Source organism: Neomonachus schauinslandi, chromosome 4, assembly GCF_002201575.2.
Source record: "Neomonachus schauinslandi chromosome 4, ASM220157v2, whole genome shotgun sequence".
NCBI classification, from domain to species: Eukaryota; Metazoa; Chordata; class Mammalia; order Carnivora; family Phocidae; genus Neomonachus; species Neomonachus schauinslandi.
Genome location: NC_058406.1, coordinates 20,021,930 through 20,035,875, shown reverse-complemented (window position 1 = coordinate 20,035,875; position 13,946 = coordinate 20,021,930). Strand labels below are relative to the sequence as shown.

General features: G+C 55.9%; 2 protein-coding genes across 2 annotated transcripts in view; both read left to right on the top strand.

Annotated features, from left to right (window-relative positions):
- Nucleotides 1-2,755: 2,755 nt before the first annotated feature.
- CD164L2 (CD164 molecule like 2) lies at nt 2,756-5,965 on the top strand. The gene is made up of 5 exons (XM_021683602.1): nt 2,756-2,901; nt 3,382-3,549; nt 3,650-3,721; nt 4,256-4,300; nt 5,817-5,965. Exons 1-5 carry the CDS (start codon nt 2,814-2,816, stop codon nt 5,963-5,965), a joined length of 522 nt encoding a protein of 173 aa, XP_021539277.1. The 5' UTR covers nt 2,756-2,813.
- A 3,806-nt stretch (nt 5,966-9,771) lies between these two features.
- Nucleotides 9,772-13,946, top strand: part of FCN3 (ficolin 3) — a 5,435-nt gene continuing 1,260 nt past the window's right edge. The window contains 10 exon segments of the mRNA XM_021684408.1: nt 9,772-9,791; nt 10,464-10,550; nt 10,844-10,911; nt 10,914-10,931; nt 11,244-11,294; nt 11,763-11,846; nt 11,849-11,893; nt 13,216-13,287; nt 13,290-13,343; nt 13,750-13,904. Of these exon segments, the coding sequence (XP_021540083.1) occupies nt 9,772-9,791; nt 10,464-10,550; nt 10,844-10,911; nt 10,914-10,931; nt 11,244-11,294; nt 11,763-11,846; nt 11,849-11,893; nt 13,216-13,287; nt 13,290-13,343; nt 13,750-13,904 (654 nt within the window).

The following is a 13,946-nucleotide window of genomic DNA, read 5'->3' as shown; positions in this document are numbered from 1 at the left end:
GACTCAAGTGAAGCTATGGATTTTCCCATGGGCACTCCCTCCATGCTTCAAAACTGCCCTATGCCAATGGGACAATGGAGGCCTTCACTGCCAACTGGGTCTCTCTTCCCCAAAGATCTGCTATCTAGAGAAAGGGCTGTCCCTTCCTCTTCTCTCCTCCTCATGCCCTCTGCCCTACCTCCTTGCTTCCTCCCCACCACTGATACCCTGTCCAGTCCTTCCCACCTACCAGGTGCCAGACCAGATCCCAGGGCTTACAACAACCCCGCATCCCCATTTCATAGGTGAAGCCTAGAGAAGCTGAAAGACTTGCCCCCAATCACACAGTAAATGGCAGAGCTGGGATGTGAAGCTGGTCTACCTGTAACCAAATCCAGTGTGCCTTCCATTCTATTCTAAACATCATCTCCCCAGAAGGGGCTGCGAGTGAAGTTTGACCAGGGCTGACAATACCTGCAGTTCCCCCACGTGGCCACCAGGTGGCTGTGAGCACGCCATTCCAGGTAAGACTTCTTCCTTTACCATTCTCTCTTCAGTCTGGGGAATCTCACGGGCCTAGGCTCTCATGGAAGATGGGTGTGTGTCTGAGGCACAGATAATACCCACACAGGCCCCCTGTCCAAGCCCCAAGAATCTGGGCATCGTCAGTGCACACATTCTTAGCACAGACCCATTTGTTCATTCAGCCAGTATTCACTGACAATTCCCTGGGCTTTGAGTGGGTGCTACGGACAGAGAGATGATCTGGCCACATCCCTGCATTTTCTTTTCTTTTTCTTTTTTAATTCTTTATTTTTTTTAAGTAAACTCCATGCCACACATGGGGCTCAAACTCACAACTCCAAGATCAAGAGTTGCATGCTCTACAGACTGAACCAGCCCGGCGCCCCCACATCCCTGCATTTTCAACGTTCAGTAAATATTTATTGAGCATGTGCTACTTTCCAGGCATGGTTCTAGGCACAGAGGACAAGGCAATGAACGAAAATCCTTGGCTTCTTCACAAAGCATCCATTCTGATGGGGAAAGATGGACAATCTACAAATAAACACTTAATATGATATTAAGTAGGGGGTCCTTGAGGATCTCACAGACCAGAAGAACAGACAAATGTACACGGTCACAACATGATACAATCTGGTTATTTAATACGCACCTACTTAGCACTTAAGTGTAGAGGGAGTTAACTACAGAAGAAGATAAACATGGTTCCTGCCTTCATAGAAATTACAGCCTAGGATACAAAAGAGTAATTAATTATACATTTGATACATGTTTTGAAGCAGAAAGGAAGTATCATGAGTGGGGAAAAGAAATGGGTCGGTTTTAGGGGCCTGAGACACACTCAGGTGGAGGTGCCCAGGAAGCAGATGGACCCATTGGATCCTGGGTTCACATCCTGGCTCCCCTCATTGTAGCTGTGTGCCCCTGGGCAGGTGATTTTACTTCTTTTTTTTTTTTAAGTTTATTTATTTATTTATTTTAGTAATTTCTACACCCACGACCCCAAGATCAAGAACCACGTGCTTGGGGCGCCTGGGTGGCTCAGTTGGTTAAGCGACTGCCTTTGGCTCAGGTCATGATCCTGGAGTCTCTGGATCGAGTCCCGCATCGGGCTCCCTGCTCGGCAGGGAGTCTGCTTCTCCCTCTGACCCTCCCCCTTCTCATGGGCTCTCTCTCTCTCTCAAAAAAAAAAGAACCACATGCTCTTCTGACTGAGCCTGCCAGGTGCCCGATTTTACTTCTGAAGCCCACAAACTGGGGATAACAAAAGCCACGCCTAGAGGGTAGTCGTGGACATTACATGAGAAGCTGCAAGTAAAAGCTCTTAGTGGAATGTATATTCTGCTAAGAGTAAGTGGTCAATAGTATGAACTATGCATTATTAGTTATAGGTGGCAGCTGGGGAGGGAGCACTGGGCAGGAGATGGAGATATGAGACCTGATGGCTTTCAGATCGGAACCGATGGCAGAGGAATGGCTAAAATGACCCCAGGAGAGGTGGAATAGGTCTCAGGAGGGAATCGTGCCACCAGGGAAGAAGAGGGGGAAGGAGGAAAAGGAGGGGCAACAGAGAAGGGGAAAGAAAGTGGAAGTGAAAGGGGGGGAGAAAGAGGAGGTGCTAAGGAACCCGAGAAGAAGCTCCAGAGGGGAAAGAACCAGAAGAAGCCCGTACCAGGGCAGTTGAGGCCGAAGGGAAGGCTGGGGAAAGCCCCAATTGTCCTACTAATAATGAGACCAATAACTTGGTCGGAGGGTGTGGTGGGAGGCTGAGGGGCAGAAGAGAGTAAGGTGAAAGGGTGAAGCGAGGTGGGAAGTCTAGAGGCCAGCTGAAGCCAGTCCAAAGGGCGTGGGGCCTAGTTGGGTTCACTCGACAAGGCCCGGCCTGCGGGAAAGTGACCTCGCTTGGAATCCAGATTTTGCCACTGTGACCTCCACCTACTCACTCACCTTTTCTGAGCCTTAATTTCCTCACCTGTGAAGTAGGGATACTAACTACCGAGCGGAGTTTTCGTGAAGCTGCTGGTGGGTGCTCCCAGGACCAGGTGTGCTACTACACCTGGATCCCGCCCCCTTTTGTCCGAGCCCCGCCCCAGATCGCCGAACCGAGCTCCGCCCCGCCGCGCCCACTAGCCACGCCCCCGATGACCGGGCCCCACCCCGGCTGAGCCTCTGGCCCCGCCCCAGAATGGCCACGCCCACCTGGCCACGCCCAGGTCGCCTGGGTCTCGCTCCCCACATCCCAGCGGAGCCGAGTCGGGGAGGGACGCACTACACCAGCTCTCCGCCGACCCCCGGGCCTCGCCCCGCCCATGGCCGCGCCGGGACCCCGCGCCTTACGGGTCGCGCTCTGCGGCGGCTGCTGCTGCCTTCTCCTGTGTGCCCAGCTCGCTGTCGCCGGTAACGCGGACCAGGATCTGGTTTGGAGGCCCAGCCCGGGCAGCGGCAGGCAGAGCCTACCTTCATCCAGCCGCCTCTTCTGGAGCGGTCTGGGCTGGGGGGCGGGGGGCTGGAGGGGACTTTCCAGAGAGTTCAGGGCTCCAGCGGTGGGTGAAGGGGGTTCTCGCCATGTGTGGAGCATCCGTATGTAATAGGCTCCAGGTGTGGGGGATTAGAGGCTTCAGGTGTTTGGAGGGGACCCCAGGTGTCTGGAGGTGTCAGCTCCTCATCTATCAGGGAACCCCAGGTGTATGCAAAGGGAAGGGACTCTGGGTGAATGTGGGGGGGTTGGGGGTGTGTGTAACCATGTGTTTGTGGAAACTCCAGGTGTGTATTGGGCCTTAGGGGATCCAGGTGAGTGTATGTGGGCAAAGGGGTGAGAGCCACAGTAGTGGGGAAGGGGGGTGCAGCTCAGTTTCAAGGAGTTGCTCCTACGCCCAGGTAAAGGAGCTCGAGGCTTTGGGCGGGGAGCCCTGCTCCGCATGAACATCTGGCCAGCTGTCCGAGGGGCCTGCAAACAGCTCGAGCTCTGTGAGCATTGTGTGGAGGGGCACAAAGCACACAACCTCTCTGGCTGTGTGTGGGAGCAGTGTCGGCCAGAGGAGCCAGGTACGGAGTTGGGCCCTCCCCAAATCGAGTGCCCCTAGTTCTGAACCCCAGGGCCTTGGCACCTCTCCCCATATCTCTCCCCTACACCTTCTCCCACCAGGACACTGTGTGGCCCAAGCTGAGGTGGTCAAGGAAGGTTGTTCTGTCTACAACCGCTCAGAGTCGTGTCCAGGTAAGGGGACTCCTGCTGGCCTAAGCCAAGTTGGAGAGAGGGGACTGAGGTGTCCCCAGCCAGAGCCTGCCCTCCAGGAAGGAATCGGCCTCTCTCGGGGAGCAGACAGTGCTCATGAACACCTGGGTCCAGTTTCAGTTCTGCCTTTAGCTCACTGAGAAGTCCCTCGCCCTTTCTGGCCTGTTTCCCCAGCTAAAAATTGGCACAGCCAAAGGATCCAGGACAGATGTGTGGAGGGCATGGAGGAGTTGGCTCGTCTAATTTAAAACACAGTGAGGACTTCCGAATCAGAAGTTCAGAAGGGAATGGGGGGAGGGCTTCCTGGAGGAGGTGTCATCAGAGATGACCCTTAAAGGTAGAGATGGAGAGAGGGCACATCTGGTGGAAGGAACCGTATGAACTAAGGCTTGAAAGCTGGACCTGGAACAGGGGGCCTGATCTGAGTCGGAAGTCCAGCTGGTGGCCTGGGCTGGGGTCTTGGTGGGAGTCAGGGAGTGGGAGGGCTGATTTAGCAGGGATTCCCTGTCTTTCCAGCTGCCCACCACTACCCCACCTATGAACCAAAGACAGTCACAACAGGTAGGTGCTACCGGGGGAATGGGGGTAGTGGGAGGACTAGAGGTGCCAGCAAAGACAGCTGGGCTCAGGCACTGACCTGCCTGTGACCTCAGCCCTGTGACCTCTCCTGCTGAGACTGTTCCCACACCTGTAAAATGGGTTGCTGTGAGGATTTTATGAGCAGGTGTATAGAGCCTAGTTCAGTGTCTGATGCATAGAAAGTGATCAGGAAATGATGGTTCCTGTCCCTTGTCCCCAACACCAGTTCTGGGAGCTCAGGCTGACCCTCTCAGGACCTGCCCTTGGTGCTGAAGCGTGTATGGATGGCTCAGGTCGCCAATGAGGTGTACTCAGTGACTACCAAGGCAGGCTCCTGGCAGAGCAGAAGCAAGAACTCTGCCCCTTGATTCCCACTGCCTCTCAGGGCCTGGAGGTCACCAGGCTTGGTAGGGATGGCTGCAGAGGCTTTGGTTAATTAAAGCCAGAAACTTGATCTTAGAGGCTGAATTACTGATGGCTCAGCTCCTTCTGGCTGAGCCCCAGATCAGTCTTGGGTAGCTCATTTCTTCCCTCTCCTCCTTTTCCCCCAGTGTCCTTCTCTGGGGCTCCCTGAGCTGTAGCTGGGACCACCCTTTGCCTTTCATATTCTCAGACCTGCTTACACAAGCTATACCCTCCGAGAAGTAGACCTGGCTCCCAGCTGGGCTCCTCTCCACTGCCCCAGAATGATCTTCTGCCACCAGCCCTGCCCTGCCCTGGCACCTGGCCTAGGGCCTGAAATAGAAACCCTAGTGGGGGTTGATGGCTAACGTGGCACAGCTGGGAGTCACCCCGACAGCCTGGCAACCATGGGCCCTGAGATGGGGGGGTGGGAGGGTGGAAAGAGTCAGGGAGCGCTGTGTGACTGGCTCTGTCTTAACTGTGAGGTGACTTTGGACAGGTCTGGTCCTCAGAACCCAGCTTCTCCCTCTGACACACATCACCTAGTCTCCATTCATCCACTTGATAGGGTGTGAGCCTCCACTTCTTCCTTCTCTAAGGGCTCTGACATCGGGTGACTCCAGGGTCTCGGGACTTAGGAGTCCTGAAAAGGGACGATATCATCTGCATCTGGGCTTTGAACCCTGAGACCCAAGGCCAAAAGAAGCTCTGAGCCGAAGGGGTCAGAGGCCCAACTTCTGGGTCCATCCTCACCCTAGTGGGCCAGTGTGGGATAGGGAGGCTAGAAGGGAGCTCATCGCTCTCAGGACCATGCAGTCCTGAGCCCAGAGAGGATGTGAAAGACATCAAGCCATAGAGCAACCGGGAGCAGAGCCAGGGCTGGAGCCTAGCCCCGCCCCCCCGCCACCCCCCTAGCCAGGCCCACCCCTGTCCCACCGGGCGCTTCCCACTGCCCACAGGATCTGGGCTGAACTTCTGAGCCTGCTGGTCAAGGCTCTCATTGTGAGGACTGGGGCCTCCAGGTAACCTGTGCTGGTTATTGGGGTGGGGTTGGGATCCTGGTCCACAGCAACCCGCTATGACCTGCACCCTGCAGGGAGCCCCCCAGTTCCCGAAGCCCACAGCCCTGGCTTTGACGGGGCCAGCTTCATTGGGGGCGTTGTGCTGGTGCTGAGCCTGCAGGCAGCGGCCTTCTTCGTCTTACGCTTCCTCAAGGCCAAGGACAGCACCTACCAGACACTGTGAGTACCTGGCCAGCCAGCGGAGTCCCCACTCACTTTCCCCACCCCACTCTTGCCCTTTGGGTCCCTCTTAGCGCCAGTGCATTGTCTTCTCAGTGGGGCGGCCCTAAGGGCAATGTCACCCATGTGAGCCACACTTCTCCCTCCTCAACGCGTGGGGTTCTCTCTGCCCCCTGTTGGCTGGGGCCAGGACTCAGCCTGGGCCCGTGTCTGAGAGCCCAGCTGAGCCCACCTGTCTTTGTCCCTCATGCTGCCAGCAGGGAGGAGAGCCAGTAGGTAATAGCCCAGGCAAGCCTTCATTTTGTGGCTCTGTGGCTGGTTTTCCTCTAGGAAGGGGAGCTGCCCTGAGGCCCCCGTGTGCCGTGTGTGCGGTGGGGCGGGTCGCTGCAGCCTCCCTCAAAGTGTGTGCTTCTGGCCACTGCCTGCTGTCTGGGGGTGGGGGTCCTGAGCCCAGCTAGGCAGGGCCACTGCCCTGAGTGCCCTCTCTGTCTGGCCTCTGCAGAATCTGACCCCCCTTCAGGCCTGGATTCCGCAGGGGAAGGAGGACGAAGAGGCTGCCCTCTTGGCCCCCTTGTAGGCACTGGGGGTGGGAAAAACTTGGGCCACCAATGTCTGGCCCCTGTGGGCTATCAAGCAGGCTCGTGCTCCCTGTCCCGGGCCTGGTACCTGCAGCTGAGAGCATTCTTCGACCACCTCCTGTCTTATCCATCATGCCTGCAGGCCCCCTGCCTGGCATGGAGTCTGTGCCTGCCCCTTCCCACCCACCTGGCCTGGCACTGCCCCCAAATAAAAGAACTCTTTCCAGCACTGTGCTTCATGTCCTGTGTCTTGGGCTGTGTGTGGATCTGTGGGGGGTGGGGTATAGCCATCGTCCTCTCCTTAATGGGAACTCAGCCTTGGACTGCTACTATCACTTTTTTTTAAAGATTTTATTTATTTATTTGACAGAGAGAGAGAGCACAAGCAGGGGGAGCAGCAGGGGAGGGAGAGGGAGAAGCAGGCTCCCCCCGCCCCCAGCAGGGAGCCTGATGCAGGACTCATCCCAGGATCCCAGGATCATGGCCTGAGCGGAAGGCAGATGCTTAACTGCTTAACCGCTTAACCGACGGAGCCGCCCCATCACCTTTTAAAATATTTTCGTTTGTTATACGTGTTTAACGCTCCCCATCCCCCTGCCCCCCAGCCCTTTACAGATCAGTCTGTGGAGACTCAGAAAGGTAAGTACACTTGCTCAAGATCACCCAGTGGGATGGGGCAGGGCTAGGATTTGAATCCAGGTTTTTCTGACTCCAGAATAAGCAGAAGTTCAGAATTCTCCTGTAGAGGCATCTCCAGGCTCTCTCGGCTCCTCAAGTTAGGTCTCCACCCCAATGCCAAGGGGGAGATGCCCCTAGGACTCACAGCCATTTCTGCACTTCTGGCCTTCCTCACTCAGGCCCTCCCGGAAAGCCCCTGCCCTCCCATGCCCACCTCTTCCCCCAGCCCCCGCCCCCGCCCAGAAGTCTTCCCTGACTGAGAACACTTCCCACTGCTGGGCACTGCTGGAAACAGGGCGTGAGGCTAAGAGTGACAGCGTTATCTGATTTCATCCCATGATTGTCCGAGGAAGCAGAGGGGCCATAGAAGGTCGCGGTGGCAGCCGTGAGGTCAGCCTGGGGAGCCCGACTGCTCTGTGTGAATGAGGGGAAGTGATTTCCCAGCTCTGGCCCTGCTTCCCCATCTGTAAAGTGGGGTAACAGCAGTGTCCATCTCGGTGGCATGTGGGGCAGACTCAGAGCAGGTGCACGTGCTCCATCCACATCCAGGGCAGGCATCACCCTTCCAGCTGTGTAGCCTGCACAGCCTTTGGCTTCTGCCTCCCCCAGGCCCAGCCTCCCTGCCCTCCAGCTGGATGGATTCTGAGGGGGCTCTGAGGGGGCTCTGGGGGACGCGGGGCCCACAAGCAGCTGCAGCTACTCCTCGGACCCCAGCTCACTTGTGCTGCCACCACCATGCAAAGAGTCCACCTCCTCACCCCTCCCCGTCCACCCCCATCAGAGCCCCCATCTCAGGCATCAGCCTCCCCTTCGAGCACCCCTCTCTCGATACTTGGATCTCCCTCTTGCTACCCAGCCTGTCTTGCTTTCTCTCTTCTCCGAGCCTTTGCACACGCAGTCTCTCCTGCCTGGTTCCCCCTCCCCGGCTTCCCCACTCAGCACTTAAGTTCAGGTGGGGAGAATGCCCATTTTTCCAGGGCTGAGGGAAGAAATGCCCCCACCTCCTTCTGGTTTTCCACTCAGTTAAGGACCTTTCTTTATCAGATGTTTGCTTTTTCCAAACTAGTAAATGCCTGTAGGGAACACAAGTTCTATACAGAAATGGATATGAAGAGTGAGGAACACTTTCCGTGGGCCCCACTCCCCAGAAATAACTATGCTTAACAATATGTTTCAGACTCTTTTTGTAAATTTACAACATACATACACACATTCAGTGTTCTTAAAATACAAAGTTGGGATTGGGCTATACATATTGTTCCGCAACTTTGTCACTTTCATTAGAGCTCAGATTTGCCCTATGACTTGTCCAGATGGTGATATTTTATTTGCCTGTATCCTATCAATGTTCAGTTGGGTCACTTCCATGTTGATTTTTTTTTAAAGACTTTATTAGCACAAGCTGGGGGAGAGGCATAGGGAGAGGGATAAGCAGACTCCCCATTGAGTGGGGATCCCAGGACCCTGAGATCATGACCTGAGCCGAAGTCACACACTTAACTGACTGAGGCACCCAGGCATCTCCTTGTTGATTATTATAAACAGCACATAATTTTTTTAAATTAAGTAATCTCTATGCCCAACGTGGGGCTCAAACTCACGAGGCCAAGATCAAGAGTCACATGAGTTGCACCAACTGAGCCCGCCAGGTGCCCCATTAAAAAAAATTTATTATAAGTAACACATGGTGGGCACCTAGGTGGCGCAGTCGGTTAAACATCCAACTCTTGCTTTTGGCTGAGGTCGTGATCTCAGGGTCGTGAGATTAAGCCCCACCTCTGGCTGCACACTCATTCTGCTTGAGATTCTCTCTCCCTCTCCCTCTGCCCCTCCCGCTCATGCTCTCTCTCTCTCTCAAATAAATCTTTAAAAAAAAAAAATAGCACATGATAACTAAGCTTGTCTGTAGATCTTGGCACACCTGTGGGAGAGTTTGGGAGGAGAGATCCCTGGAATTGAAATTTCACGATCTCAGAGAGTCCATCTCACGCATCGATCCTGTCTGGCACACTCGGCCTCTGCCTTCCCGACACCCCCTGCTACCGCCTCCCTCCCGGCCCCCACGAGCACTGGGCCTGGATAGAGAAGGCCTTCAGGGAAGGCTTGATGAACAAATGGCCAAGTGAATGGATGAGTGCACAAACAAGCAAATGAGCCTTCCCTCTCCTTTGCTATCCCCTGAGGATTCTCCCCAGCTCAGACCTCAACCCTCACATCTGGACTGTGGCTGTTGCCTCCTCCCTGGCCTCCTAGCCTCGAGGCCTGCCGGGCACAGTCGCTGACTCAATGGCCTGCCTATATTAGCAACTATTTCCTAGGTGCTGTCAGGGTCTCCCCAACAGACTTGAGAGTGGGCATGAAGTCACTTTGCCAAGAGTGTGTCTCCCTGGTGGGGAGTTTGGGCAAAATCTCTGTGGCTCTGGGCATAGAGGTGCCAGAGAGTGAACAAGCCATGTTCTGTCTCTGGGCCTCGGTTTCTTCTTGTTTATTCATTCATTGAACCAATGTTTATTGAGTGCCCGCTTTGTGCCAGCCCCATAACCCAGGGCCAATAATGCCTACGAGCCGGGCTGCGTAGGACCAGAGGCCACACACAAACCACACCCAGCAGGACTAGTGGAGTGTGGCAGGTGCCCAACAGATGGTAGCCGTGGTCATAACACTTGACAAGGACCAGGGAGGGATCCCTGCAGGAGGTGGCGGGAGGCCTGGACCTCCACACACAGGTGGGGCTTCGCAGGGAGAGATGGAGAGGAGAGCATCCCACACGGAAGGCACAGAACAAGCAGAGGGGCAAAGGCGGAAAGCCCTATGTGAATCCAGAGGTCTGGAGAGATGGCTGCAGAGCCCCAGAGACCAGGATCAGAAGTCGGACTCCATCCCAGCCTCCAGGGCTGAGGGAGGAAATGCCTCTACCCTCTGCTGATTCTAGCCTGGGTGCGATGTCCCTCGGGAGTCAGGCTTCATGTTCTCCCATCAGCCTGGCCCCTTTATAAACTGGCATCTTCCTTCAGGGCACCAGCAAGATGGGCCTACTACGGACCCCATTCTACCTTTTTTTTTAAAAAAAGATTTTATTTATTTATTTGAGAGAGAGAATGAGATAGAGAGAGCATGAGAGGGGGGAGGGTCAGAGGGAGAAGCAGACTCCCTGCTGAGCAGGGAGCCCGATGCGGGACTCGATCTCGGGACTCCAGGATCATGACCTGAGCCGAAGGCAGTCGCTTAACCAACTGAGCCACCCAGGCGCCCTCATTCTACCTTTTTGCTCCTCTTCCTTGGGAAGCTGGCCTGCCTGAGGACCCAGGGCCACCCCAGCTGCCCAGGGTCTAGGTTGCCCTCCCCACCAACCCTCACTCCTTCCCTGGGTGTCCTTCTCCCACCCAGGCGCATTAGCCTCAAGGAGCGGGGTGGGAGTTTGATCATCTGGGCTCTGCACTGTAAATTTATGCAAATAGATGCAAATGGTGCCAACCCTTGACCCTTGGCAGCTCTGGAGGTAAGGGTCCTGACAGCTGGAATCTGGGAGATGGAAAGAGAACCACAAAGGGGTCTGGAGGAGATATGCCCACTCCCCCATGCCCACCCTGTGGCCACCCAGCCCTGCATCTTCCTGCAGAACCCAGGGAACCGGAAGCCAGCAAAATTGTCCTCCTGCCCAGTTGTCCTGGAGCCCCAGGAAGTTGTGGAGAGAAAGAGCTACAGGTCCTCAAGGTCAGGGATGCCAGGAAGCGGTCAGGGACCTGGAGTGAAGTGGGTAGGCTGGGGATGCAGTGATTACTGTCTAAGCTGAGAGGCCATGACCAAGGGGCAAGGAACCTAGTGTGTGTTAAGGTTGACTCTGTGAGGTAGCTGGTTCTATCCCATTTTGCTAAGCGGGAAAGTCAGGCCCAGGGACGATAAGCTGGGTGCTCACGATCACAGAGCCAGTAAGGAGTGCAGCTGGGATCTGACTTCTGGCTTCGAGTCCCTCATTGCTCTGGGCACGGGGTGAGACTTAAGGCACCTTGGCCTCTGGGATTTCAGGGCAACCTGGACCACCTGGCAAGATGGGCCCCAAGGGTGAGCCTGCTGAGTGTGTGGGACCATGGGTATCCTCTGCTTTCTTTGCTTCTGTCCCCAGGACTAGAGAGGGGTGTCTCTGCTCGGCTGCTGTTGAGCAATCCACCGCGGGGGGATGGAAGGTTGGGAGAAGTGGGGGGGATTAGGAGAGGGGCCTGGGCACCTCCCCTCTGGTTTGTGGGCCTTGGAAGTACTCAGACCTCAGAGCCAACACTCTGTCTTTTCCTGGGTCAGGAGATCCAGTGCCCCTACTGTGGTTCCAGGAGGCAGCCTTCACAGGAGCCAGGAACTTGGCATCAGGTGGTGCTGGGGTGTCGATCGGCCGCCAGACATGGCCCAGCCCTCCGTAGAGCCTCTCTTCAGGGGCCCAATGGAGCTGAGAGGGCTCCTGGGGGTCCCACCCTTGGCCTGTTCCATTGCCTGCAGGGTGAGGGTTGGCAACCCCCCTTGGCAACTCCCCTCAGCCCATCTCCCCTTCTGTAGGCCCCAGAAGCTGCCAGGAGCTGCTGAGCCGGCGTGCCATGTTGAGTGGCTGGTGCTGTCTATGCCTACTCGAGGGCAGAGCCTCCTGGCTTGTTGTGACAAGGACACCAAAGAAGTCGGCTGGCTGGTGAGTGTCAGGGAGGCTCAAAGGGCTCCGAGGCCAGGCCCAGCGGACACTTTTCCTCTTGGCCCCTAGGGGGAGCCAGAGCCCACTGGAGCCAAGGCCTCTCTCCCAGCCCCTCACCGGCAAACGTTTACTGAGCTCCCAGAGGGCCTGAAGAAGTCTGTGAAGGCTTCACAGAGGAGATGCCATTTGAAAGGGCCTTGAAGGCTGTGTAGAAGTTCTCTAGATAGATGGGGGCTGAAGGGCATTCCAGGTAGCTGGAAAGACAAACACACAGGGAGGCAGGAGAGGACGGAGGGTTTGAGGAGATCGTGTGAATGAGTTGAGGAAAGATAAGAGGTCAGGGGTGGGGGCGCCTGGGTGGCTCAGTCGTTGAGCGTCTGCCTTCGGCTCAGGTCATGATCCCGGGGTCCTGGGATTGAGCCCCACATCGGGTTCCCTGCTCCGCAGGGAGCCTGCTTCTCCCTCTCCCACCCCCCCTGCTTGTGTTCCCTCTCTCGCTGTGTCTCTCTCTGTCGAATAGATAAATAAAATCTTAAAAAAAAAAAAAAAACCTCCTTTAAAAAAAAAAAAAGAGGTCAGGGGTGTTGGTGATGGACTGGTGTAGGTCAAGCATGGATTAAGGGCCTCTGCAGAGGCCAGTTCATGGAGGGCATGGAATGGCTGACTGAGGAGCATGGGAGACGATGGAGAGCCATGGAACATTGTAAACAGAGGGGGGACCCGGTCAGACTTATGTTTTAGGAAAAAGACTTGGGCTGCACCATGGAAGGTGCACTGCGGTGGGGGATAGGATGGAGGCAGGGACACAGGTTAGGAGGACGGCAGGGGTCCGGGTCACCAGGGAAGGAGAGGCCCTTAGACTGAAGGATATTGAGGAGAGAAACTCTGTAGGGCCTGGGGACTGCTTGGCTTGCTGTGGGAGGTGGGGGACGTCAGGGTAAGGCCAGGACTTGAGCCTGGGACTCTGGAGGTGACCTCTCTGCTCTAATATCTTGATTCTTCTAGTAAATTAGAGCAGGTTGTTTTGATCTGACTCCCAGCAGGACTGACCATCCTCCAAGGGCAGGCCCCATGTTTCTCTCATTTCAGTCACCCTGGGACTTGTCAGGCTTCGGCAGGAGGGGGACGGTCAGCAGAAGTTAGTAAGGGAATGTGGAGTTCATCACTATTTACAGGCAAAGATCACTCGGACTCACACATTATCAACAAGCCCCCAATTCAAAGAGGGGGCAGGTGTCTGCCCACCCCTCACAGTGCGCCCTCTCTCTGCTGACCTGCCCTCTGCTTCTCCCTGTCTCCTGTGCTGGCCTTCTCTGCCTCCCCAAGTGTTCCAAAAGCAATAGGATGGTTCTGTGGGTTTATTCTGCTCTTGGTCCTCTTACAAAGCCGGTTTTGGGAGCTGGAGTCTGAATTCTGGCTGGGGAATGAGAATTTGCACCAGCTCCCTCTTCAGGGTAAGTTCCCCCCAGGGCCCCAGGGGCCTGGGAGGGGCATTTCGCTGGCACTCTGAATCCCCACCGTGGGATCTGAGGATTCCTCCATCCCTGCCTCCCCCTTCCCCCCAGGTACCTGGGAGCCGCGGGGGGTGGGGGGTGGGTGGGCAGAGCTGGAGGACTTTATTGGCAACTGCACTTTTGCCCACTCGGAGGCCTTCTGCCTCCTTGGTGCTGCTATTTTCTCCTGGGATCTGCTAACATCCCCCTCACGGTTGCTCTGAGGCTCCTGCGAGATCATCTCTCCAAGGGTGCCAGGCATGGTGTCCCGCTCCAGGGTGCCTCCATCCCCTCCCGGCCAGGGGACTCCCTGAGCTTCCACAAGGGGAAGCCCTTTACCACCTACGATGTGGACCACCATGTGGAGCAAGAGCAACTGTGCTGATTGTCCACGGTGGCGTGTGGGACGGATCACGCTACCAGTCCAACTTCAGTGGACGCTACGCAGTGTCTGAGGCCACGGCTCCCAAGTATGGCATCGACTGGGCCTCAGGCCAGGGCGTGGGCCACCCTTACTGCAAGGTTCACAAGATGCTCACTAGGATACCCTGGCAGCCGGTCCTC